The sequence below is a fragment of the Argiope bruennichi genome, chromosome 4, assembly GCF_947563725.1.
Source record: "Argiope bruennichi chromosome 4, qqArgBrue1.1, whole genome shotgun sequence".
Taxonomy (NCBI): domain Eukaryota; kingdom Metazoa; phylum Arthropoda; class Arachnida; order Araneae; family Araneidae; genus Argiope; species Argiope bruennichi.
In genome coordinates this window covers 104,282,176-104,307,600 of record NC_079154.1, presented here as the reverse complement: position 1 = coordinate 104,307,600, position 25,425 = coordinate 104,282,176, and the positions used below count along the sequence as shown (strand labels likewise).

At 25.5% G+C, this 25,425-nt stretch overlaps 1 protein-coding gene across 4 annotated transcripts in view; it reads left to right on the top strand.

Moving 5' to 3' along the window:
* The window catches only part of LOC129965744 (ankyrin repeat and fibronectin type-III domain-containing protein 1-like), a 619,339-nt gene that overhangs the window by 472,475 nt on the left and 121,439 nt on the right, over nucleotides 1–25,425 (top strand). For all 4 annotated transcript variants that reach the window (XM_056079892.1, XM_056079893.1, XM_056079895.1 and 1 more), the window contains one exon: nucleotides 24,539–24,643. In XM_056079892.1, the coding sequence (XP_055935867.1) occupies nucleotides 24,539–24,643 (105 nt within the window). The remainder of the gene's footprint in view (nucleotides 1–24,538; nucleotides 24,644–25,425) is intronic.

Genomic DNA, 25,425 nt, shown 5'->3' with positions numbered 1-25,425 from the left:
TAATATATTTTCTATCAGGATTTTAATATCTTCATTTGATTTTTTTAAACTTTCTGAAATTCCATATATTGATGAATTCGATCGTATTTGAGCAAATACATCTTCTGCATTGATCATTTGATCACTGCAGAGATTAAACGAATTTAAAAGAAAAGAAAATTTGATAAAAAGAAATGTTCCAAAAAGTACTTTTATTGTAGTTCTATAGGGAATAAGTGCGGCAGTGTTGAGTTGTTCCTTTCTGGTAGCCTTCCAAGTTGAAGTGAATTGTTTCTTTCCTGTTTCTCCATCCAGTCCCTTTCCGACTGGAGTTGAATTGCTTCTCTCCTGCCTCTTCCTCTGTGAGCCACGAGTGGAGTTCAGTTGTTCTCCTCCTACTATCCCCATTTAATCCTGACTGGAGATGTTTTTGTCCTGCTCCAGCATTACGTCATCGAAGATTTGTTTACATGCTACACCTTCGAATTGAACAGCATTGTTTTGCATTTTCCATTTCAACTGTAATGGGCTGAAGTGAATGGAGAAAAGTGATGTCATTTTACACAATCTAAACAGATATTTCCGATAAATTTTAATCCATCACTAATTAGAATCAACTAGCTGAAATGTTCGTAATCTCTTAAGTAATTATTGCATATTTATTATTTTTCAGTAATTTTTAATGTAATTAAATATTTTAATTGAATTTATTTTTTAAGTCTTTAACTTATAATTCATTATAGTCTATATCATGAAAACCTGGAAGAAATGTTTTTGGAACTTCATTATAGCATTGCACCACTAATTTATTATTCATCAGTAAAATATTAAATAGCTTAAAAGTTTTATTAAAATATGAAGTAGATAATTAAAATTTGTTTAAAAATCCATTCACCGCAGATAATTAAACAACAAAACTCTATCGCTTCCGAAAAAAGATGAAAACTAACAAACTTTCATCTTTTCAAAGGTGAAACAAATCAAGTTAAATAAGAAATTTAATTATATCTTAATATCTAAAAAACATTTTCATGATTGACGTTATTAATTTGATAATATGGTTTTTTAACAAGCAATTCTCAAACACTGTGTGACCTACAGCTGCTAAATTTGGCACAGCTGTTAAATTTTGGATTAGGAATGTGTACATCGGAACAAATAAATGATTTAAATATCTGTAAAAATATGTTAAATATAATAAATTATGTTAAAATATAAAATTTTAACTAATTAAAATTAAGATGAATTTTGGCTTTACCGAAATTATTATTAAACTATTTTGAATTTTACATCATTGGAAATTGTAAAAAATTATTTTGTTAATGATGTCAATTTAATAGTCTTGCAAATTTTTCTAAATTTTGGTAATTTTTAAAAATATTTTTGCCTTATTTCCAACAATACATTGTATTGTTACCATAAAATTCAAATTTTCATTGTTTCAACAACATTTAATCGTTTTCTATCATTTTGAAATCGAAAACAGAAGTATTCTGTTTAATAATTTATTAATTTGCAAATTGAATTAAAAAATCAATTTAAAATACTAGGAAATTTAGACGATAGATGAATCATACATTTACGTTTTTAATAGGGCCATAGTGTCATAGAACCGGTATCCATTTGAAAAGATCATGCACATAAAAAATAAAACATATATAATATAATTAAAATAATACGGCTTTAATGTCTACCTATATCACGGAATCATGGTTATGAAGTTGTATGTGGAAGACTTAACCGAAATTAAATATAACTAAGATTCCTTATAAAGAGCTAGTCGTCAAACACAACAAATACTAAATAGAAATAAAGCAACATGAAAGTATAATTGTATTAAAATAAAAAATAAAAACTTTACGAAACCTATTTCCCTTTACTTCTTAATATTTCGTTGTCTATTACCTATTTTCTCTGCAACAAAAATAAATATTTGAAAACATTTTGAAAACGAATAAAAACATAATATCATGACTCAGCCATATTTTGTCAGGAATTCAATTACTATGATTGATGAAGATTTTATTGGTATTTCTCTAAAGTAATCTGACATGCAAAAATAATAGATGGAAAAAAAACATCAAGTGCGTCTGTTATTACTAATAGCTTAATTTAACAGAGATCTCATTTTATCTGAACTTGATGCCGAAATAGAAATGTTCCGTTTAACATGTCGTGTGTTTTTGACAGGAGAGAATGTGATTGGTCGAGCTATGCGCTTAATTTTCTCCAATCACAATCGTCATTTTTTTTTTTTTTTTTTGCTTTGCATATTTTAAATAATTGCGTGATTTGTAATTATTCCGTTTCTGTTTTGATTTGGTAAACGTTTTTCATATTTTATATAATAAATAATGGTTTCGATTTTCCGTGAGTTTCTATGTTTCAACCATTGCTGCCTTTAAATTTTTTTTATTTGAAAGTTTTAATTAAAATATGTATACTTTAATAAAATTTATTAAAAATATTATTTTTATGTTAATTTTTTATTACCTTTCAGAATTATGACAAGAATGGGTGCAAGTCGGTAAAACTTTTGTTAAGAACTAGTTTCCCTATTTTTTTAATTTTCGTCTTATATATTTATTTCCTTATTTCCAAATGAACTTATGTCCAGTCATTATTTATTTTTTTCCATCTGGACATTTCTATTTAATCTCATCTGAACTTTTCAGATTTTTTTTATATTACAATTTTTTTTTCAATTATCACCTGATTATTCTATTTAAAATTGTATTTAATGTTTTGAAATCGAATTTTTTGTATCCTTTTGCCTTTTTTTGCTTCAAATAATTCCTATTTTGGGAGTTGTAATTTTTAATTTCGTTATTTCTGAAAAGAATATGCTTCATACTTGTCCTTTAAATTATAACGGGTCTTAGAAACTAAAAAATATTTGTCTTGTGGACAAATCTGTCCTTATTTTTTTCGGTGTTCCTTTAATTTCACTTTTTAAAAAAGGTTCTTCATAAAAAAATAATACTTATCTTACATTTCACTTGTGGGTTTTTATGTCGAAGGATTTATATTAGACGCATGAACTTGTGTTAACATTAACATTGAAAATTATTTTTGTTTTGAAAATAAGGTATAAAAAAGAAAGGTATATATTTTTATTTCCAGTCATTCAAATGGTAGACGAAATGGCCAGTTGTTTTAGTATTTTTATCAAATATTTTACATCGTTTGAATGTTAAAACACTTCAATATGCAAAAGTAATTTAAAGCATGCTTAGCTATAGAATTAAGGCTCTAATTCTTTCCGAGAATGTACGTGATTTAAGATTCTCCCAAAATACTATTTTTTTTTGCTTGTTGCTTTTAGAAAATTTTGTAAAGATAAGACATGTAGCACTCATTTATATTTTTATCATCACAGCTATATTTAAATGTCGTATATCAAATTTCTAGAGACATTTTATTGATGAAAAATACTTTAAAAAGTCATATGCAGAAATTGTTGTAATCTTCAACACATGCTGTTGTTACATGTTGTCAGAAAATAACCACATATTGCTAGCGTGCTGTTAATTAAAAATTTCCATGTGTTTTCCAGTGTACGTGGTTTTCGACATAGGATACTTTGATATAAGACTTCAGATTCACATTCAAGATTATCACAAAGAAGAGAATGATTTCATTCTTGATGTTATCATTCTAGAATTAAAAAAGAAATTGTATGATGTTGAAAAAAAAACCTATATGGTTCCTCCTTAGAGAATATTTTTTAAAGGGAAAAGTTTTAACGACCACAAATGCTATTAATATCATAAATGATTACTTAATTATTTTTATATGTATCACTGTAATGGGGATATGCATGACAAAAAGATGTCGTAGTATTTAATTTCATTCTATGCATAAATTATTCCAATCTTAATACTTACCATAAGCAACTTTAAAGCCCCCTTACAATTAATGTAGAAATAATGTCAGATAGTTCTAAGGATAAAGGTATTACATTTAAACCTGCCTGTTCCTTCAAAACAAGAAACATTGTCTTCTTCCGGCAATTTCAAAAACAAAATGGTGAGCTTGAAACTCAAAATCCCCTTCAAAATACAGAAGCTCTCTGCGGTTTCTTTTCCTCCGAATACTTTCGAATTCAGGTTTGAAATTCCTCCTCCACCTCCCCTCTCTACTCTAAAATCGAATTCTTTAAAAATCCGAGTGATTTTCTCGTTCTATTCATTCCCGTGACCATATTTTTTTCCAACTACTACAAAGAAATAAAAGCAGTCGAAATGAGGATTTTATGAAAACTATTAAAAGGAAAAAAATAATTGGTCTGTTGTCAGTGGGTTTTTTTTTTAATTTGAGCATGAATAAAATAGAAGAATATGATTTAATTTAATGTAATATGGCACTTAGAAAATGATAATAATTTAACAAGCATAAATAACAAAATATAAAGGATCATAATAATTGAAAGATAACGAGGAGATATTAATGTTACAATGGAAATAAATTGTAGAATATTTTCAATATAACAAAAAAAGATTATTCGTCTAAAGAAAAAAAAAATGTCGACATTTTCTTTAATATACATTTTATCCGTATTTAATTTGATTATACTCCTTTTTTTAAGCTTGTACGCTTTTCTTTATAATATCTTACCTCACTTTATATCAGTTTTCTTTCAGATAATTTTTTCTTTATTCATTTTCACTTTTTTTAATTTTTAACTTATTATAATTTAGTTTTTAAAGCAAAGAGTTTTGTAAGTTTACATATTGTTTTTTTTTTTTGGTTTAAACTAAAAATGTTTTTTAAAAAAATGAATAATAATTTCATAATTTTCATGCTAAAGGTTATCAGAATATCTGCCAAGAAAAGTTTTTTTTTTTTTTTTTTGGTGGGGGAGATTGAAGAACTGATATTTTTAGTTGATTCAATTAGGAAATTTAACATTACAACTATTGTTTTAAAAATGAATCGAAATATAGCATTTACTTAATGTCTGGAGGATTTTATGAAATATTTTGAAAAAGAAAATAATAAGAATTTTTTTCCTTTAATGCTGGTATTTCATAAAAAAAATATTCAAAATATTCGAATTCATATATAAAAAAATTCATATATTCATATATTACACAATGTCTTAATTATTAAAACACTCTCTTTACCTTCTTTAAGGCACCATTTTTGTATAGCTATTTCCTTTTCCAGTTTAAATAAATGCAGGAGAAATCCGTTTTTTTAAAGATACTTTGAAATCTTATACAAAAAGAAGAAAACCAAGGAAATTGAAAAGAAAACTGTTTAGCTTCGTTTTTTTTTCCTGGAATTTCATTCAAAACCATTATTTGATAAGTATAAAAATGAATAAATTTAAAAGAGCCTATAAAGAATAATAACAATAATTCACAAAATGGATAATAAACCGTAAATTATAAAAGAAAATTATTTTTAGCTTGCATAGTCGTTTCCTCGCCTTTAATTTAACTCCATTTTCTCGATAACATTAATTATAATGCATATAATAAATAAAATGTTTATATCAATTCAAAACAAACTATTAATATAAACACAGAATAAATTGTTAAAAAGAGAATTATTCTTTGTTGAAATGAAATTAATAAAATTCAAGATGAAAGCGATCTCGAGTAAATATAATTAAATTTGAATTCACAATTATGCTTTCATAAGTAAAAAAAAATATAGCGTTTTAATTCTGTTTTAATCCCAAGAATTTAAAGTAGAATATGTCTTGTAACAATATAGTTTTATGTCAGTGTGGTATCCGATGAATATTTTATACAAAAAATGCCTATTCAATATTTTTTTATCTGCAGAAATTATCTTAAATTCAGACAAAATCTGAGAAACAATCAAGTAAAAATGCAAATGCTTGGACCCAAGTGGCGTCTGGGGGCTTTATTATGGCTTCTGCGAGACCATTGCTCCTTTTATTTATTCATTTTTTTATCACAGGTTCGAAAAAAGAAGGGTTTTAGTCTCTCAGAATTGCAAATTAAATAAACTTCAAAGTGGAATATACGTTAAAGTTTTAAAAAAAACTCTCCTGTAAGATGGTCTTGCTCTTTTTTTATATATATATATGCTAGATAAAATTATTTATCGAAATCGATCTTTTGTGACCGACGTTTTTTTACTGCAATGCAATCTCTCATTTTTTTTTTTTTTATATATAATTTCTTTTTTCGGTCTGTCTTTAAACTCGAGTGTAATTTTTTTATTCTTTACCCATGTTATTTTGGAATAATAGCTGCAATCAATTAAATTTGGAGCATTTATTGTAGTAGACTTCCATTCTTAAAATCTACGTTCTTTATTTAAACCTAATATTCGTGTTTTATAAAATGATCGATAAATTATACATGAATTTTAATTTTAGTCTTGTAATCAATCTAATTTTATTCAGTTTAAATTGATATAATTTCAAGAAAAATGATTGTAGGAGAGTATTGGGTGGAAATGTGAAAAAAAATTATAAGAAAATATAAAATAATATCTTAAAAATAATACATTTTGTTAGAAATGAAATATCACTCTTAAAAATAGATGAATGAATTGGTTATAATTTAAGAATATCGATTAACTTTGTCATCAATACTTTTATTTTGGTTTATTAAGTGGAAGTAATTTGAAAAACTGATTTTTAATAAAGTTATGACAAATTTATTTTCTTATTTATCACAGAATAATTTATTACGAGAAAGTAGACATTTGCATTAAGATTTTGATAACAATAACACAGCCTTGTCATCAAATCTGATTAACTACATTTTATCACAACAAAAATATTATTTTAAATTATACTTACCCAATGAACATAAAATTTTGATTGGTTAGTTATAATTGCAAAGTAATGAAATTAACAGATTAACAAAATTGAGAGAATTTCTCCAGTTCTTAAGGTTTGAGACTTTCTTTGAACTTTATTTTGCAGATCTCCCTAAATTAGAGAATAATACAAGACATACAATCATTATTTAGGTGCCATCGGTGTTCATTTAAAATAAAAACTTGCAAAATTGGATCAATGGGTTAGGCTTGGAGATTGGTTCTTTGATTTTGCCAATCAATTTAAATGTCTGTGCTGTTTTGAAATTTTGGTATTTTCCAAGCTTTTAAATCATAATAATCATAGCAGTCTTTGTTTTCTCTTCTTTTTTCATTTCTTATTCATATGAAAACTATTATGAAGTGTTATTTCGAAATTATGATATTTTCCACCCTTTTAAATTATAATAATGATAGCTGTCTTTGTTTTCTATTCTATTTTTCAGTCTCATATTCATATAAGCAATATGGAAGCTATTATGAAATTAGAATATTAAAATTTCAAAAATTGTTTAAAAAATGGAAAAAAATTAAACAAAATAGTGTATTGAGTTGAAGGGACCATTAAAATTACATAAAAATCTGAGACCCTAATAGCAAAAAAGTTGAGGACTGCGGGCTTAATGATTTTTTAATTACCTAATTTTTTTCTGATGCAAAGTAATGTGAGATGATATATGAGATTTTGTGTTTGCCCAGGGCGCCTTTTAAAATTCCCCTACATCTTAATGAAATCTTCATCCAATCTTGCCTTTGAGTAATGACTTAACTTCTTTTTAGATAAAATAACTTTGTGTTACCACGAAAGGCTGTAAAAAGTTTAACATATATCTTAAAAAAAGCATTTTTCCACCAATTTTGATTTTTATAAACAGGAAATGTTGCTTGAATGAGATGAAACTCTTTAAAATGTCTAAATGTTTTTCTAATTTAAAAAAAATAAAAAAATTATGACATCTTTTTATTTTAAAACATTAATTTGGTCAACAAAGAAAAATAAAGTATAAAAAGAATAGGATTTATTTTCTTGGATGAAGCCACAATTCTATGGAAATATTTCCTTAATTTTTATGATTGGCATAATTTCTATTTGCCGTAAATAAAAAAAAAAACTAATAATTCATTGAAAATTTTGGTTAAATCATATTTGATGAAATATCAGTTTGTTTTTACCTGCTTCATTCTTGCTTACGATTTTAGGGCAAAATATTTTGCATCAATTGTAATGAATCTGATATATTTCTTAGAATCCCATACAAAAACATAATGGCATATTATATTATTCAAATAAAGAGACTTTTATTATATGCATGTATAAAAAAATACTCAGAAAATTTTTTAACTTGGCATAACTAGTTTTAGGTTGCCTGTATTTCTTTTTCAAATTAAGTCATATCTTCCCTAATCTCATGTCCTTAAATGAAAGTAGTTCTTATTTATTTTTCTTCTCTGTAATTTACTATTAAATTATTTTAATTTGTTCAGAAAAAAAAATATCCTTTATATTTTAATGTATGTTTATAAGTGCATTATAACTTAGAAGAAAGACATGTTCATTTTGAGTCCTTATCTTTTCATTCAAAAGCTTTTTTAAATGCTAGAATTGTGTACTTACATAATTTCTTTCTAAATTTATTTCGATATTTTTTTCTGAAAAGTTCTTAATATTCACAAAACTATAATTGATTAATTAATATTTATTATTCATTTTGTAATTAATTATATTTTACCATATTCTTTGTCGCAATTAGCCTTTATTTTTAATTGCTTATTAACAGGTTATAATTACACAATGACAAATGTTCTGTCTTTAGTAAAATTTTTATTTATTAATTTCCGAAACTGTCGAAAAACTTCTAATTACTAGGAATAATTAAAATATCTATGGAAAACGAACAAAAGCTTTGTTTCTAACAAAATTTTTGTACATTAAAAGGAAATTGCAAAATTTGCTTTCAAAAGAAAAAATAATAATCTTTTTAACTTTGCTTTTTTTTACCAAGTTATATCGTGTACATATTGGGCCATATTGTATCGTTCATGTAAGAAAACTTCATTCGTTAAACAGCAAACTCTATTTTCGAGCAATTGATTATTCAGATGACAAGAATACAAATTTCATGTGAAACAATTTTTTTTTCTATTTATACTAACTTTTAAGCAAAATGTATTTTCTAAGTTTGTCAAAAATATTTCACATTTTGAAATTTCCAAATGTTCTATAATAAATCTATTCAAGATTTAAAAAATGAAACAAGGTTTGTTTGGTTTTTTTTTCTATTATAAATTTTTAAGCAAAAATTATTTTCTAAGTTTGTCAAAAATATTTCACATTTTGAAATTTCCAAATGCTCTATAATAAATCTATTCAAGTTTTAGAAAATTAATTTGATATTACTTGCATATAATTTCCAAGATATAAAATAATTCAGTATATAAATATATGTTTTCAAATAAAATAATATAGATTGGAGAAAATATTTTTAAACATTTTTCTGTAACAATCTCTGCGCTTTTATATAGAATTCTATTTTATATAACAAAACTTATAATAGTTAAAGAAACCTTATAGTTGAACATTCGGCAAACTGATTCAAAAAGAACAGAGCTCACTAAAACTCGAAAATATTATTTTTTACTTAATCCTGTAAGGATTCTGAATCAGTAAAACTAAATATTGAAAAAAATCCTTTTTTTGGCAAAACGACAGAGAAAAGAGAGCCATTTTCTTCAAAACCAGTGTAGCTTATTTAGATTTAAATAAATAAAATATTATTAATATTAAAGTTATCCTTAAAAACTATATACTTTTTCAAATTTTCTGAAGTACTTTAAAATCAAGTTATCAAAAAGTGTTTTAAAAATAACGTGATCATTATTTTGTTTCGTATAAAATTATGTCAATCCATACCCAATTTTCCTTATTCATTTAATTCATGATTGAAATCATTTAATATAAAAGATTATAAAATACTTCGTAGATAAGAAATTACAGTGGGAAAAAAATTTCTAATGGCATTTCTAACGACATTTACATTATTTGGTCTCTATACCACTAGTAAAGGAATAGTTAATTCTTCAGCAGAACTTTAATATTTTATTTCATTTTATTTACCGAATTATTTTATCGCCATTTTTTCAAATTTATTTTTAAACCATTAGTTAAGTATTGGTAAAGAATAAACGTAGGAAAAAGAAGTAAAAAAATGTTTTAATTAATTAAAATATTTTAGTTAATTTAATTAGTAATAAGCATATTTTAATTTTATTTTTAATTGAGATCTTCTGCCTTTTATTGGAAATACTTTCTTCATGTTCTTTCAAATGCACTTAGAAAAAATAGTCAAATTATGAAAATATCAGCCGGATTTAAACAGTACTTTAAATGACTGTCGTTAAATAAAGGGTCAAGAGAGTTATTTATTATAATATGCTTCAAATTCTGCATTAAAAATATAGCAACGTTTATTCTAAAATATAAATATTTGTTTCTTAAGAAATACTCGATTGAAGGTAATAAAAAGCTCCTTTAATCTATGCATGTTTTCATAAAAACAATATAGATTAAAGATAAGTTATTTAGATTCTGATTGATTTATTTTATGCAATAATCGAGTTTTTAATTTAGATATATTTCATTCTTTCGAATTCCAAGACAGTCGTAATAGAATATTTCAGTAAATCTCTCATTATTATAATTACTTTGATTTGCTAATTTGCATTAAATGAAAACAATGTCTTTCTTTTGCACTATTGTAAAAGGTCCATTTTAATCTTAAAAGTGAATCTTAAGAATCAGTTTTAAACAATCACGTCGTTTAGAAAGATAAAAAGACTTGCTTTAAGGAGAATTTAAACAGACAAGATAAGACAAAGAAAGGAAAGGAAAAGGAAAAAGGAAAAACAGAGTAGAAAGAAGGGAGATCTAAAAATTCAAAATAAATAATTTTTTTTCCGAACAGCAGGAGAAAAAAAAATTCAAATAATTAAGGGAATAAGTACAATCACTAGATTCTTTAAGAGTAGTAACAAAAAAGACTACAAGGCTTTTTTCCGATTGTCTAAGCTGCCTAAAATAAAGATTTAAAATAAACTAAATCTCTGTATTCTAAAGTTTGTCCATAGAGTAAATTAAAGAAATCACTAAAGTTTTCGTAGATACCATTTTCTTAATTCACTGTATTCTTTTCTTCAAATTAAATTACAGATTAAACTTATACAATTTCTTATTGTTCAAACTCTTAATTGGAATAAAACGCTACTTTTGGGGAAATTTATATTTTGAAAGAACAATAAAGGATTCTATGGTATCTTTCATAAATGTAATGAATAAGCTGTTTGTAATTGTGAATGGATATTCTGGATATTATATGCACCTCAAGAACTTCATTTAAGAACAAAAGTACAGTTTTTATTTTATTAAATTAATTATAACTCAGTTATATAAAGATAAGAGAAATATAAATGAATCAAAATCTTTCTTAATTTTTCAAAAAACATGGTAATATGTTATTTGATAAAACTTTCGAATTATTAATTAAAAAAGCTTTTTAACTGCATCCATTTGTGACAATTTTCTAAACTTAAATCTTAATTATTTCGTCTGTGTTCAATTTGATGTTCCATATTTTTCAATATTTGAGATTAAATCCAATATCAATATTATCCTACAAAATTACTATTAATAAAATTTCTAAATTTGCATATTTTGCACTTTTTATCGTTTCTATTAATCTTAATTATCCAAGACTCACACTAATTCTGCAAACGTTTTATTCGTAATACTTTCAAAGCTTCAAAAAAACTGTGCATTCTTTTTCTTATTTATTTTCTCATATTTGAATTATACAAAAAAAAGAAGTAATGAATCGTCGAAAAATTCGACCTCAATATTTTGACGTATCTCCACATTTTCAAAATTATGTTTTTCTGTCTGTGAACGATATAACTCAAAAGTCTCTGAACTAGTAGAATGAAATTTGGTTATAATTTGGAACATAAATTTCATTAAATTTCTTTTAAATTATTTCGAAATCATCAAAATTAAAATACTTTTTAAATAAAATAAAATCTTGAAGAAATATTTTTTTCGAAAAAAGTATGGATAAAAAGTCATTTTTAAAAAATTTGTAAATAAATATTTTAAAAAATTATAATATTGTAAAATATCAAAAAATAAAGATAACTTTCAAATTCTATTCTTCGCCTCGAAAATAAATGAAAGCAGGAAACAAAACACATTTTTAAAAGGCGACACTTTGACTTTAAAATCAGGCTAATGCGTAATTTAAGCGGATTGAAAATTGCTTTGGAGTTGGTGAATATAAATTGACTTCTTAAATAAAGCGAAAACGGAAGAGTGGTACGCGTTCGGTTACACCACAGTCACGAATTATAATAGACCTATAAACTAGACGCTGGCGTCAACAGCTTAGTTTAATAAATTTTCTGTTCATTTCTTTTCTTTTGTATTTGTAATTCATATGTTATCTAAAACTGTGGGAGTTTTTTTAATCTTTATCCCCATAGGCTTAATTTGTTTTCAAGTAAACTTTTGGGGATGATACCTACAAACCAATCATTCCGAATGATAAAACAATCCAGGATATATATTTGTCTGTTTCATACAATTTTACAATATAAAATCCAAACTAATAAAATACTTCAGCAAAAAAAATTTTTGTGAGTGTAATTTGAAGCATTTTTAAAAATGTTGGGAAAAAATATCCTAAATTTGAATGAAAAAATAAATTTCTATGGATGATATATTTGAATATTATTAAAGATGTCCCAAAATTAACGCAAGGTTTCAATTCGCCACCATTCGTTCAGTAAAGTGTTGGCAACCATATTAAAAAAAACCATTGACAGTTAATAGTTTAGAGTTAGTAAAAATGGAACGTTACTCGATAGAACATCGTGTTAACGCAAGATTTGAATTAAATAGAAAGCTCAGTTTTGTTTCTTTAATTTTAATTTCTTATTGAATCGTAAAGTATACATGATAGGGTTATATATATGGGGTTGTGGTGAAAGCTTATAAGCCAGTTAATAGCTATGCTACAAGGGCAATTGCTTTTGTATTGTGGTCATGTTACTGGGCTGCGAACCACAAGGTCCCAGGCTCTATTCTCGTCCATACCAATCCACCACAGGGTAATACAGAGGACAAATGGCCTCATAGCATCACTTTTCTGGCACATACTCACTCTTTTGTCAAAATCTTCAATTACCATTTTGCATAAATGTGGCTGAATTTCGTTGATGCAGCATTGAATTTCCTCCTTCAATGCACGGGTGCTTGTGTGCTTGTTGGCACAGACCTTTGACAGCAAATAACCCCTTAAAAAATCCAGTGGTGTTAAATTACAAGATCTAGAGGGCCAATTCTCAAATTTTTGAATTGTGACAGCCAGACTTTCATTATTTTTGAAATATTATTCAACAATGAAAACACGTTGTTCTATCGTGAAACATTCAATTTTTACTAACCCTAAATAATCAGTTGCCAAATGAGTATTTTTAATAGAGTTGCCAACGCTTTACTACACGAAAGGTGGCAAAATAAAATCTTAATTTATTGATTATTAACCTTAATTAAAAATTAATTTTACGACACTCTTTATTTAATTAGAATTTAAAAATGAAGTGAAACATGTCGTCTTGGTTGCAAGATTATATAATACGAGACGTGAAGACATTGCAGTAGAAATTCAATTAAATTTTTAATTTAAATTCCTTATTTACGATGACGAAAAATAAAAAAGATAAATAGGATAAGAACGAAAATTCATACATATCACAAATTATACTTTTAATGATTGATACTACTCCAACTTCAAATAGCATTACGAGTTATTTCTCGTAAATATATTTTAAAAACTCTTCTGATTTAATTTTGAAAGTTTTTTATTATTTTTGATTAAAGCTATAAAAAAATATTATTAGTATGCATGTATATATAAAATATCTATGTAAAATAATACTAATTTAGTTACTTGTATGATTTACATTTTTTTTTCATAAATGTTTAACTAAACTGTTTTAAAATGCAAGAATTTCCTTTAAGATCTCATAGTCACAAATTAACAAACTTCATAAGTTTTCCTATATTATTTGTAAAAAATTATATCCTTAATTTAAATCAATGCAGTTTATTCAAATTTATTTATTATTTAATTTCCTTAAATAATATGATTAAATTTTCATTTTTGCATTTCATTTCCATTACATTAATTACGATAATAAGAAAAACAAAGAGTTTTCAAAAAGTGGCAATCATTTAAATTAAAATCCGTATCCATGTAACTAGCTGCAATTTTGAAAATTAATTATTTGATGCACGTAATCGATCCCATTACCTGATTACTTTCGTAGCATGCAGGAATTTTAAAATTTCCATTATGAAATGATAAACTTTCTTTTATTAAGAAAAATATTTAACAAACTATTAAAATATATTAATTATAATTCGACAAGCTAAGAAAACTTTACTTATCTCATTCATTTAATACACATTAATTCTCTAAAAATTCTATTTATGGACAGTTACGAAAATTTCTGTGAAATTTTTAAATTATATAATGTAAAAATATGCGAATTCTTTGTAATGTTATGCAGCATCATAAGTATCGCCATCTATCGCAAATGAAAGGAAATATACTGTGCTGTTTTTTTTTTGTTTGTTTGTTTTGTTTATTTAGAGTAAATTAAAGCGTTTTTCCCCCTTAACCATAACCATTTTCGATAAACTTTTGATAATCTTTTACCCTTCTTTTACCTCGCTTACAAGTCAGAAGTGAATGAAAAATTCATAAAATAAGTGATTGAAAATTAATATGAAATACTGAGGATTTAAATTCATAAAAACAAAAGAAATATAACCTATTTTTAAGAATTCTTTAACATATCATCAATTGATTTCGTATAAAAACAGAAATTTATAAGTTTTATTTTCGAAAAAAAAATATAAATCGAATGAAAACTTTTCAAATCTGATATTGCATTGGCATAATATTGTATTTCAAACTACTCGATTTCCGAAATCTTATAAAATATACTTTTATTTATTCATTTTTGTTATCGAATCAAGGCGTCAGCATGATAACGATTTATTCTATCAATTAATTCCATATGTCATACAGAAGAAATTCAAAATATTTTACATTCGTTTGACTCATAGCTACTACTGAATTTGGTGTTTTACGAACGTCTTGTTATCATGTGAGAACATGATGTTGTTTTGGTTCGGGGTTTTTGAAGCCTCAAAATGCACGTACAGAAAATTGGCGATTTATCGCTTTTGGGGCATCAATTTTTCGTTTTTCGGGTTACTGGAAAATAATTTTAAAAAAAAGGTTGTCACATTTGATGACTTATCGCCAACAAAAAGTTACAACTTGGTGTGAATGTCTGCCATGTACCGGATTCTCTGATATGGCCAATAAAGAGCAGGTTCGTAAGAAGTTATGGCCGGAAAAATCACAGAGAAGAAAACGGGAATGAACGCGAAGCAGCGAAGAATATATATATATATATATATATATATATATATATATATATATATATATATATATATATATATATATATATATATATATATATATATATATATATATATAAATTTTTTGAACTTAAACTCTCTTAAATCTTTTTTAAGGCATCAATTTCTCATAATCTGATAGTCACGTGACTGTTTAAAGCATGTTTAAACTTGTTTTTGCATGAAAAAAAAATTCTGTCCTCAACGAAATATTTTTAGAATTCGATTGATTCTGAAATAGTCAAAAACCATAGCTTTGCTAAATGTTGGTGATTGCGAAATATGAATCATGTGAGAACAGGATGTTTTCCTGTCTGGTTGATACCAAGTGACTTAAAAAATAATGTTCTCACATGATGACTTGAAATTTGCTATCGCAAATTTTAACAGTTTTATCTAACTTTTATTTATTTATTTTAAATTTTTAATTCATTATGAACTAAAATCTATCTTTGCTTCATGTATAGCTTAAAAATATTTCATATCTCGAAATAAAAATTGCTGGCCAAGCCAAAACTCAAAACATTGGCTTTTAAATATTATCAATTTTTGTTTCGGTGCAATTTTTCTGACATCTAAATAAATCTTTAGCAGACACCTCAATAAATCTTTCTTAATGCAACGACCGCTGCAATAAATTTTTGTCATGCAAACGTTACTAAAATGCTCAGTAGACTGTTTAACTCCAAAATCGTCTTTCACAGCTTTATCTTTGATTCAAAACTTACATTTCTAATTTTTCGTAAGTAAATTTACATTTTAAAAATGTTGAATTCTCAGGATTTGCTTTTACACGCCTGTTTGATTTTTTTGAAATTTATTGGAAGAATCCTACATATTGTGTATTTTTATATAACTTTAAGACTTTTTAAACTTGGTTTAGAAACGACGACGAAATACTATCAAAGAAAAGCCGACGAAAAAATAAATAATAATTTTAACGGGATAACATTCTTATGTTTCGGTGCTTCGGACTGGAGATTCAACAAGTCTTTTGTTCGAAAACAATTTATTTTATCCCCCCTCCCGTAACTCCCGATTTTTAAAAAGAAACTGTCATCTAAGTTTTGTTTAGAAAAAACTGAAACGTATACTTCAGAAATACTTCTGTCCTTTAGAGCATGAAAAGATCTATTCATTTTTTCCGTCAAATGATTTGAATAGTTTGGAAACTTTTTATACCATGACTGATGTGATAGAGCATGCAGACTATTTAATTACGAATTTGGTTTACAAAATGCAATCTTTAATTCAAAAGATTAGCAATTTTGCATTTAAAAATTTTTTCTAATTTTTTATTTTATTGTGACAAATTATATCGCTTGCATAATTTTGTTTCAAATGTTATAGAAATATCTGACAATCGATATTATTTTGATATAATTTTACGAATTTTATTTAGAAAGAAGGACGAAATATTATTATAGAAACACAGACGATAAAATGAATAACGTTTTTAAACGTTATTAAGTTACAACGCTTTGGAATATAATTGCGAATATTCTTTTTTACTTTCTTGTATACGTAGTACAGAGAAAATATAGTAATCGTCAAAAATTTCGAAATCGATATTTTGACGAATTTTTACGTTTCAGACTTCCTTGAGTTCGAAAAATACATTTTTAGAGAATGTCCGTCTCTATCTATGACGAAGATAAATCAAAATCTCTTTGAGCTAGACAGGTAAAATTTGGTATACAAGTCAAATTTGCAGATTTCTATCAAATTTTTAGCAAAATCAGCTCAAAGGAAGACTGTCTGCCCGGCTGTTCGAATATAAATAAGCATGATAAATACAAAACAAAGGGAACTAGATAGATAAAATTCGGTACAGAGATTTAACATCTTTAGTATAGACGCGTATCGAATATTGAGCGATATCCAACAAAGGGTTGGCCATCTGTAGTTGTGAATTTTCTAATATATATAAATACGATATTTCAAAAACGCAATGATTTAAATATATCAAATTAAGTATGGGATGTCGTGACTACAAGTGCAGTTTTATGCCATGTCTTTGTTTCAATTGATTGTGAAAAACATGCCTAAAGCACAAACTCAACCATAGGATATTATTAACCACATGCTAGGAGTTAATCACAAAAAAACACGTCTAGGATGACACAATAAATTCAATAAAAATATTAAATTTACACCAAAAGCTAATATTTTGTAATTATTGTACACCAATGCTATGTAAGGCGTTCTCTGGCATGACACATTTATTTGAGATTTTGCGAGAAAGTTTTGTGGAAACCATTCCCGTATTTCTCTTTTAAATATTTAATGTATCTTTAAACAGTATTTCTCACAAAAACAAACTCGAGTTTTGCTTCATATAGCAAAACGCTGGCAAATATACCAGTCTAGTATATAACTCCTTCGCTCTTTGGGAGCATGAAAAGGTCTATTCACTCTTTTCTTTTCTCTATATTTTTCTTCTCCAGTCTATTCTTTTACAGAGAAAGATTTGAGAAGCTGGATTTCGGACAGATAAAATATGATCCCATTTTCTTAGAAGAAGAACACTCTCACAGCATCCCTGCGCAAGACACACACACATCTCGAAGCTGCTTATATTCCGAATATCGATGGAACGCAATGAGGGAGTAGCTATAAATAGAAAGCAAAACAATACTTCCCCGAAGACTTTGCGTTAAGAAACAAATCAACATGCAAATCTTGCAACACCGAACATTTTTAGAGGAAAAAAAAATCGTTTGGCACAGAAACCGAATACGAAATCTTCTGCTTTTTTTGCTTGCTTCTTCTTGGCGAAGATTTATTGATTTTAACCACGCAAAATGAAAGTATTCACACCATTGCAATAAAGGCTTAAACACCGTTGGTTTCCAGGAAAAAAATGCCGCCTTAAAGGAATTAATGGGTGTTTTTATGGTGAAATAAATTATCCAGTATTTAATTGTTAAGACTTTTAATTAAAGTGTAATGAAAGCAAGAAAGAAGAGAGATAAAGTAAGAATTAACTAAATATGTTTCATATTCATTAGTCGGCAACATTTCAGTAGAAAAAAAATCGTTTGATTAAAAAAAAATTATACTCCGTTAATGCTCTAAAATTATACTATTGCATCCATTACGTCCATTTTTCGTGGTTTATTTTTTCTTAATACAATGTATAAACTGCACGTGTAGGCAAAAGATTTTATTTTTAGCAAAGCCATGAATGAAATTTCATTTAATACTTTGCTTTTCTAGTAAATTCCCGATTGCAAAGACTTTTATTTTAGAAAAAGAAGATTTTAAAAATAACATAAAATAGGAAAATAAAATGAAAAGACGAAAAATATAGAAATGTAATAATGTGCCATCTTAATTAATGAATTTATTTGCTTTCATTTTTTATATTATTTTAATTATTTATTTTGTACATATTATTTCCATTTTTAGACATTGTTTAAAATGAATTGATTGTTAAATCCACTTTAAAAATACTGAAATCTATGCATTGATTATTCATAAGTTTCTAATTTTTACATATTATCTACATTTTTCTATAAACTTTTCTACACTATTTAAAATGATAATAATACTATTTCGTGATAAAATAAATAAATTAAATAAACTAAAATAAAATTATTTAAATTAAAAATGTTTCAATATTTTTAAAATAACAAAGTTTTCAAATATCAAATTTTCGAAAACCGTGAAGATTTTATCTAATTCTCACTTGTAGTATAAGTTAACTATTAAAATATAAATTAATTATTAATATGAATCCTTTCTTCATTTTCAAAAGTAAATCAGATTGTTTGAAAATATCGAGAATAATGACTGAATTCGTAAAATTATTGTTCTTAAATTTTTTTTTATTCTTTACAATGGTAGATATTTATCACTTCCATAGAATATATTAGCAAGCTTTAAGAGCAGCTAAATCATATTCACATATTCATAAAAGCTAAGTATGCTTTCTCTTAGCTGCTTAAAAAACAATTTATACAATTCCACTCATTCTATCGTATTACATGAAGAGATATATGGGAATAAAATCATGTAATTTTATGGTTTATAGTTTTGATTTTATAAAAGTTGCATGTCATTATAATAATTAAAATATAATATAAAAATGATACATTTCAGTAATATCTGGCCTTTTGCTACTGAAATATCTCATGTTTTTTTTTATTATTATTATTTCGCTGATACTTTAGAGTTTTTTTTAGATATATAAGTTTTCTTCCCAAAATATTTTATAATTTGCAAATTTTGCTTATTAAAAATATTTTAATCAATTATTATTCTGCCTTTAGAAGAACCGTGAATATATCTCGTTGAGTTAGTGCTTAAATATATTTTCATATATTGCCATGAAGCATCTATAAAGAAGAAGAAATTCGAAATTCAAATAGATATTGGAGCATTATAATGTTTTAGGCTTAAATCATCATCAGTTTCGTTTTAAAATTTAATCGTAAATTATACAGCAGAGGGAAAGTGCATGCATAAATCCAGTAACCAAAAAAAAATGTTTAAAAAAATTGTTGCAAAATATACTTGAGAAATATTTTTTTCAAAATAATTAAAATTAAAAAAAAACTGTAATGGAATAAAATTTAACAATGGAAAAGGTACCAATTGTAAGTATATACTTAATTCTAACAATTTAGACATTATCCACTGGGCCACGATTCGAAAGCCTTTACTATATATAATTTTTCCCGAAAATTGTCTTTCTCTTTTTCACATTTATGCAAAAAATATATAATTTTGAGGTGTGAATAATGTCTATATGCAAAACTATGAGCTGAAAGATAATAAAACAGAATCAAAATTTTTATTTCATAACTAAATATTTATTGCATTTTAAAATATTCCTACATTTATTCAAAATAATACATTTTGATAACACAAATCATTTACATCGCAAATGTGTTGATCTTATTCGTGAATTTCTGTTTATTGCGATTCCATAAAGTCATTCATCTGTTTTATTTTTGATGCATTCTGCACGAAAAGCATTTACCAAAAACCATTTACATTCAAAAAAATCGATCATTCCAGGTGTGAACGGCAGTAACATAAACGAAAGCCATTTTTTTTCCCTTGGCTTAAGTGAGCCGTTTATGAAATAAAAGACGTCTCCTATTACATTGAAAGAAACACGAAATTCGCTTTTGTACAGAAGAAAATAAAAATCTTCTTCCACAAAATATCTGGTGGATAAAAATAAATCCTCTCTTCATTTCATAAACGAAAGCACGCAAATGTAACGGGACAAGAAAATGAATGTTCAACAAAACTATTTCCTTCCTCAGAATTCATTTTTGTAGCTTTTCCTTTTCCTTATTTTTTTTTTCCTTATTTGACGCTGCACAAAGTGAGAAAAAAAAAGAAATATAAAGCGTATCAACCTTCTTAAAGAGAAAAGAATTCCAAGTGAAAAAGAGAGAGCTCGGTCTTTCTCACTTCACTGCACTTCAGGACTTTTCACTGAGTTTGCGAATCTGCAGAGTCGTCTGCTGATTAAAATAGTAAGAAACCACGAGAATATGAAGTAGAAAAGATAAGAGAAATCACTCGATAATTCTCGAAGTTTGTCTTTTGCCGCTTTGCGCAAGGATTTCTATGTCAACATTTTTTACTTTATGTGCATGATAAATATTTGATTAATTGAATGTAAGCTATTTATTTTCGTTTAAGAAATAAACACGATATTTCTGAATAAACAGAACACAAGAAGAACATGTTTCAAAACGAAGGGGAAAAGTAACTTAGAATACTTTTAATCATTTGGCTTATTTATTCTGGGGGTGAAAAAAGATAACTTTTCATTAAATTCCTACAAGTACAAATCATGAAAGTATGTAAGATAAATTCAAAATAAGACGCAATCTATAGCATTTCATCGGTAAGAAATTTTAATTTCTTTTTTTCATAATATAAAATAATTTTTATTTTTTCCTTGCCAGATGTTTGATTAATATATAGCAGACGATTATTTCTGTTTTCTCTTTTGCTTGTGAGTATTGAATAAGCACCTTTTAAAATATACAAAATGACTTGGAATGCTTTTGCATACATGGTGCTTATTTATTCTGATTTTTTTTTATTTAGCTTTTGTATTTGCACACAAATGCATAGAACATATAAGATTAAATTCGCATCGTATCTTTTTAATCTTTTTGAGCGTATGTCTTATTATTCTAAAAAATCAAAAGCGCATTTGTAAAAGAATGTTAATATTTCATCAATATATAAACTTCAATTTTACAAAACTTTTAGCTGCAATAAATTTGTTGTTGGTAAGATTATTTTTTTTTTTTTTTTTTTTTTTTGCAATGGGTTCATAAAAATTTATCTAAAACACATAAAAATTTCTATAAATGAAAATTATGTTAACAATAATTATTATTTAAAGCGATTTTAAGGAATGTAATAAAACTAATCATTGTAAAAGATATATCAATTATATAAACTTTTTTTCATAAATTTATATTATTTATATTATTTTCATAAATTTATATTTATTATATTTTCTTTATATTTTTTCATATAAGAAATATAAAGAAAATGAATTTCATTATTTTAAAGCATAGAATTAAATGGAAAGCATGTTTGAAACTATTTATTTACACCTATGCATTAATTGTTATTAGATGGAGATAAGCATTTCAATACATTTCAATGATATAAAAATTAAAAATTAATAATAATAAAATTTATTTGTTTTAAAGGTCTAATTTTGAAGAGAAAAATCTGAACGTTGCTTAAAAAAATCATAAATAAATAGAAAAATTTATTTATCAACAGCTATATTGAACTATCAGGTAAATTAAGGAAAGTATTTTATTGAGTGATTTAAATCATTTATACTTTAATAAACACAAGTGTATGAGACAAAAATTATAACAATAAAAACTTTTGGAGCTTTAAAAATTAAATTAAATAAAAGCTTTAATTGAGACTAAAAATTATGTTAAACAAACCTTGAAATGCATCGTTCTTTAAATGCATTGTTTTAGGCATAAATAGTCAAATATTTTTAATTTTTATTTTCTCCAAAGATAAAATATCTCACTCTATTAAAAATAAATGCCATTGTCTATAATCCGAATTCTTTTTCAAAATTTATGATTTTAGATAAGTTATTCACAATATTACAAATGCTTTTGAAACATTGAATTGAAATCAACTTTCCGCCCGGTAGCTGAAATTTGATAAATCTTAAAAATGCGTTTCCCTGGTATTTATGAATACGGAATTAAAAAAATAGTAATTTTGTTCAGAGAGAATCCTTTGATTAAATCATTTCAATTACCTTTTTGTTTTGTGTGATGTTCTAATTTGTTATTTAGTGTTTAGAAGATTTATTATGATATTTTTTTGTTAATTGTTTTAACCTTCTATTTAACGTTTGATTAATTCTATTTAAAACCCTCATCAAAGCGTTCATAAAAATAAATTTATCAGAGACATGTCTTTGTTACCTGTTTTTGAATTTAAGAGGAAAAATAAGAATTGATGGTTATAAATTTAAATTTAAATGTGATTATATGATACAAATGCTCATATTTTATTTTTTCTTAAGTAAAAAAATCCTGTTTTTTCATTCAGTCTTAAGTAGAAATATTTTTTGTATTTTTTTTTATTATTATTATTTTATAATAACATTATAAGCTCCTCGTAAACATTTCTTGTCTATGTTCATATAATATTCTTGTTCTTGGAAATAGATTTCTTTAGAACACAAGCAGAAAGCTATTGTTTTGAAACACCAAAATATATTGCTAATTACATTTAAGAAAACAAACATCATGATCTTAATGTTTTGTTTAACATTAGTAAGTTTTTAAGAGATGTAAATTTCTAATGAATACTGATAAAATAATCAAATTTCCCCTTCATTCCATTGATATTTGTTGCTGTATGTATGCAACCATCGTTTAACATGGCATCCATATAATACGTTTCAAGAATTGGAAGTCGCTAAACAATGCCAACTTAATACAAATGTAATGTAATAAATATGGAAGAAATGACATTTTTATTGGGCAAAAAATATTTGGAAGATGATATCAATGATGAAAATGAATAAAAAAGCATCTTCTTTTCTTCTATCAAAATTTAGACATTCGTTAAAGAATGTCTAAATTTTGTTTAGACACGGGAGTTCCCTTTAAAGAATGATACACAAAATTTAAGTAAGAATTTCACAAGTTTTATTTTTCCATATAACGTCATCTTATTAAAATATCTTGGTTGAAGGCAAAATTTAAATGGATGACTTTAAATAAAGTACAGAATACAAAAACCAAGATAATGCCGAAGATAGTTTAAAGAAGAAAATACCTCCATATAGCAACATTTTATTAAAATTTCTCGGTTGAAGGCAAACATTTAAACTGATGACTTTAAATGATGATGGTGATGTCGTGTCCACGTTACCACGGAAAGGGGGTGCAGTAGCTTCTAAGGATAAAGACCCCTGAGCACCAGAGGGCAGAAGTCTGACTTCTAGCTCATATGAAGATGAAACTCACACATTCGCTTGCACAACCCTTTTTTCAAGTGGGCACATTCACACACCTCGCAAATAGAACACAGATGAAGAACAACCATGCCCGAAACGGGATTCGAAGCCGGGACGACCAGATCACGGGGAAGACGCGCTACCCCTATGCAAGGATGTCGTCGATAATTTTAAATAAAGTACAGAATACAAAAACCAAGATAATACCGAAGATAGTTTAAAGAATAGAAATTTTATCATAATCTCTCGGTTGAAGGTAAACATCTAAATTGATGGTTTTAAATAAAATACATAATAAAAAAAACCAAGATAATACCGAAGATAGTTTAAAGAATGAAGATACCTTGTCAAAGAAATTTTACTTTCTTTTATCATTGCTAAATAATAATAAAGATGAAAACATTATTTACATTAAATTAAATGCATTATTACATTAAATTAAATGCATTATTACATTAAATTAAATGCATCATTTTTATTAAAAAAATTGCTTTAATAAAAATATATAATTCTAGATAAAAATATAATTACTTTTTTAAATTTTTAGATCATAATTTTATTTTTAAATGAATTTTTTTGTTATTCATATAATATGAATTCGAATTACATATAATTTTTAAGAATATAAAGACAGTATTTTGTGTAGGTTACCTATATTTAATGTCAGCAAATATTTTATTTATACTACAATAAAATGTTCCATATTTAATTCACAGGATCTCGCCAAGGAAGTTTGGAAAGAATTATCGATTCTAGTCCCCTCACGAAAGCAGAGCGAAAAAAGCTTGAAAAATACAATAAGTTCAATATTGATCTTCAAGGTAATTTTTACATTGTAGAACATCTTATACCATGTATTTGGTTTCAAATCTTCCAAATCTGTATCCCAATATTTAATGTTCTTCTTTCTATGTTGTTTTTGTATTCAATATATTCTTTAAATATCTAATATTTCTTTCTTGATTCAGAAACTCCTCAACTAATGGATCATAAAAAATGTATGTGACTTTAAAACTCTATGCTAAGCTTACAAAAAATGTATCGTATTGAATTTTTGGAATTTCGATATAGTTTTTCTCAATAAATTCTAGATTAGATATATTTTGCTATGTATTTTAAAATGCAATCGAGATATAATTCGATATAGTTGCTTCTTTAGGTTCTTTCATGCTAAAAAGATTTTATACCATTTTACTTTTCACTTTTAAAATATTATATGAAAATTTAAATATCTCAAATATTAAATCAAAATAAAATATGAGAATAAATACAAATACAATGTAACTGAATTTAAAAAATTCTGTTTAGGTATTCTGAGCCATAAAATTTAGTTTACACTGGATACAAGATTTTGATTTTATATTAGAGACAGTTAATTCAAATAAAGAATCAAATTTAATATTTTGAAGATTCTCTTCATTCTTTTTATTCTCTAAATCAAATAAATTTATCTACTATTAATTGTTTAACTATAAAATTTATTTAAAAGTATAATAACCTTCTTAAAATTATTAACTATTTTATTCTTTAATTTTAGCACATTAATACTCTTATTAAATATAATTCTGTGAAAATGATCATTGCCTAACTTTTTTACACTTCT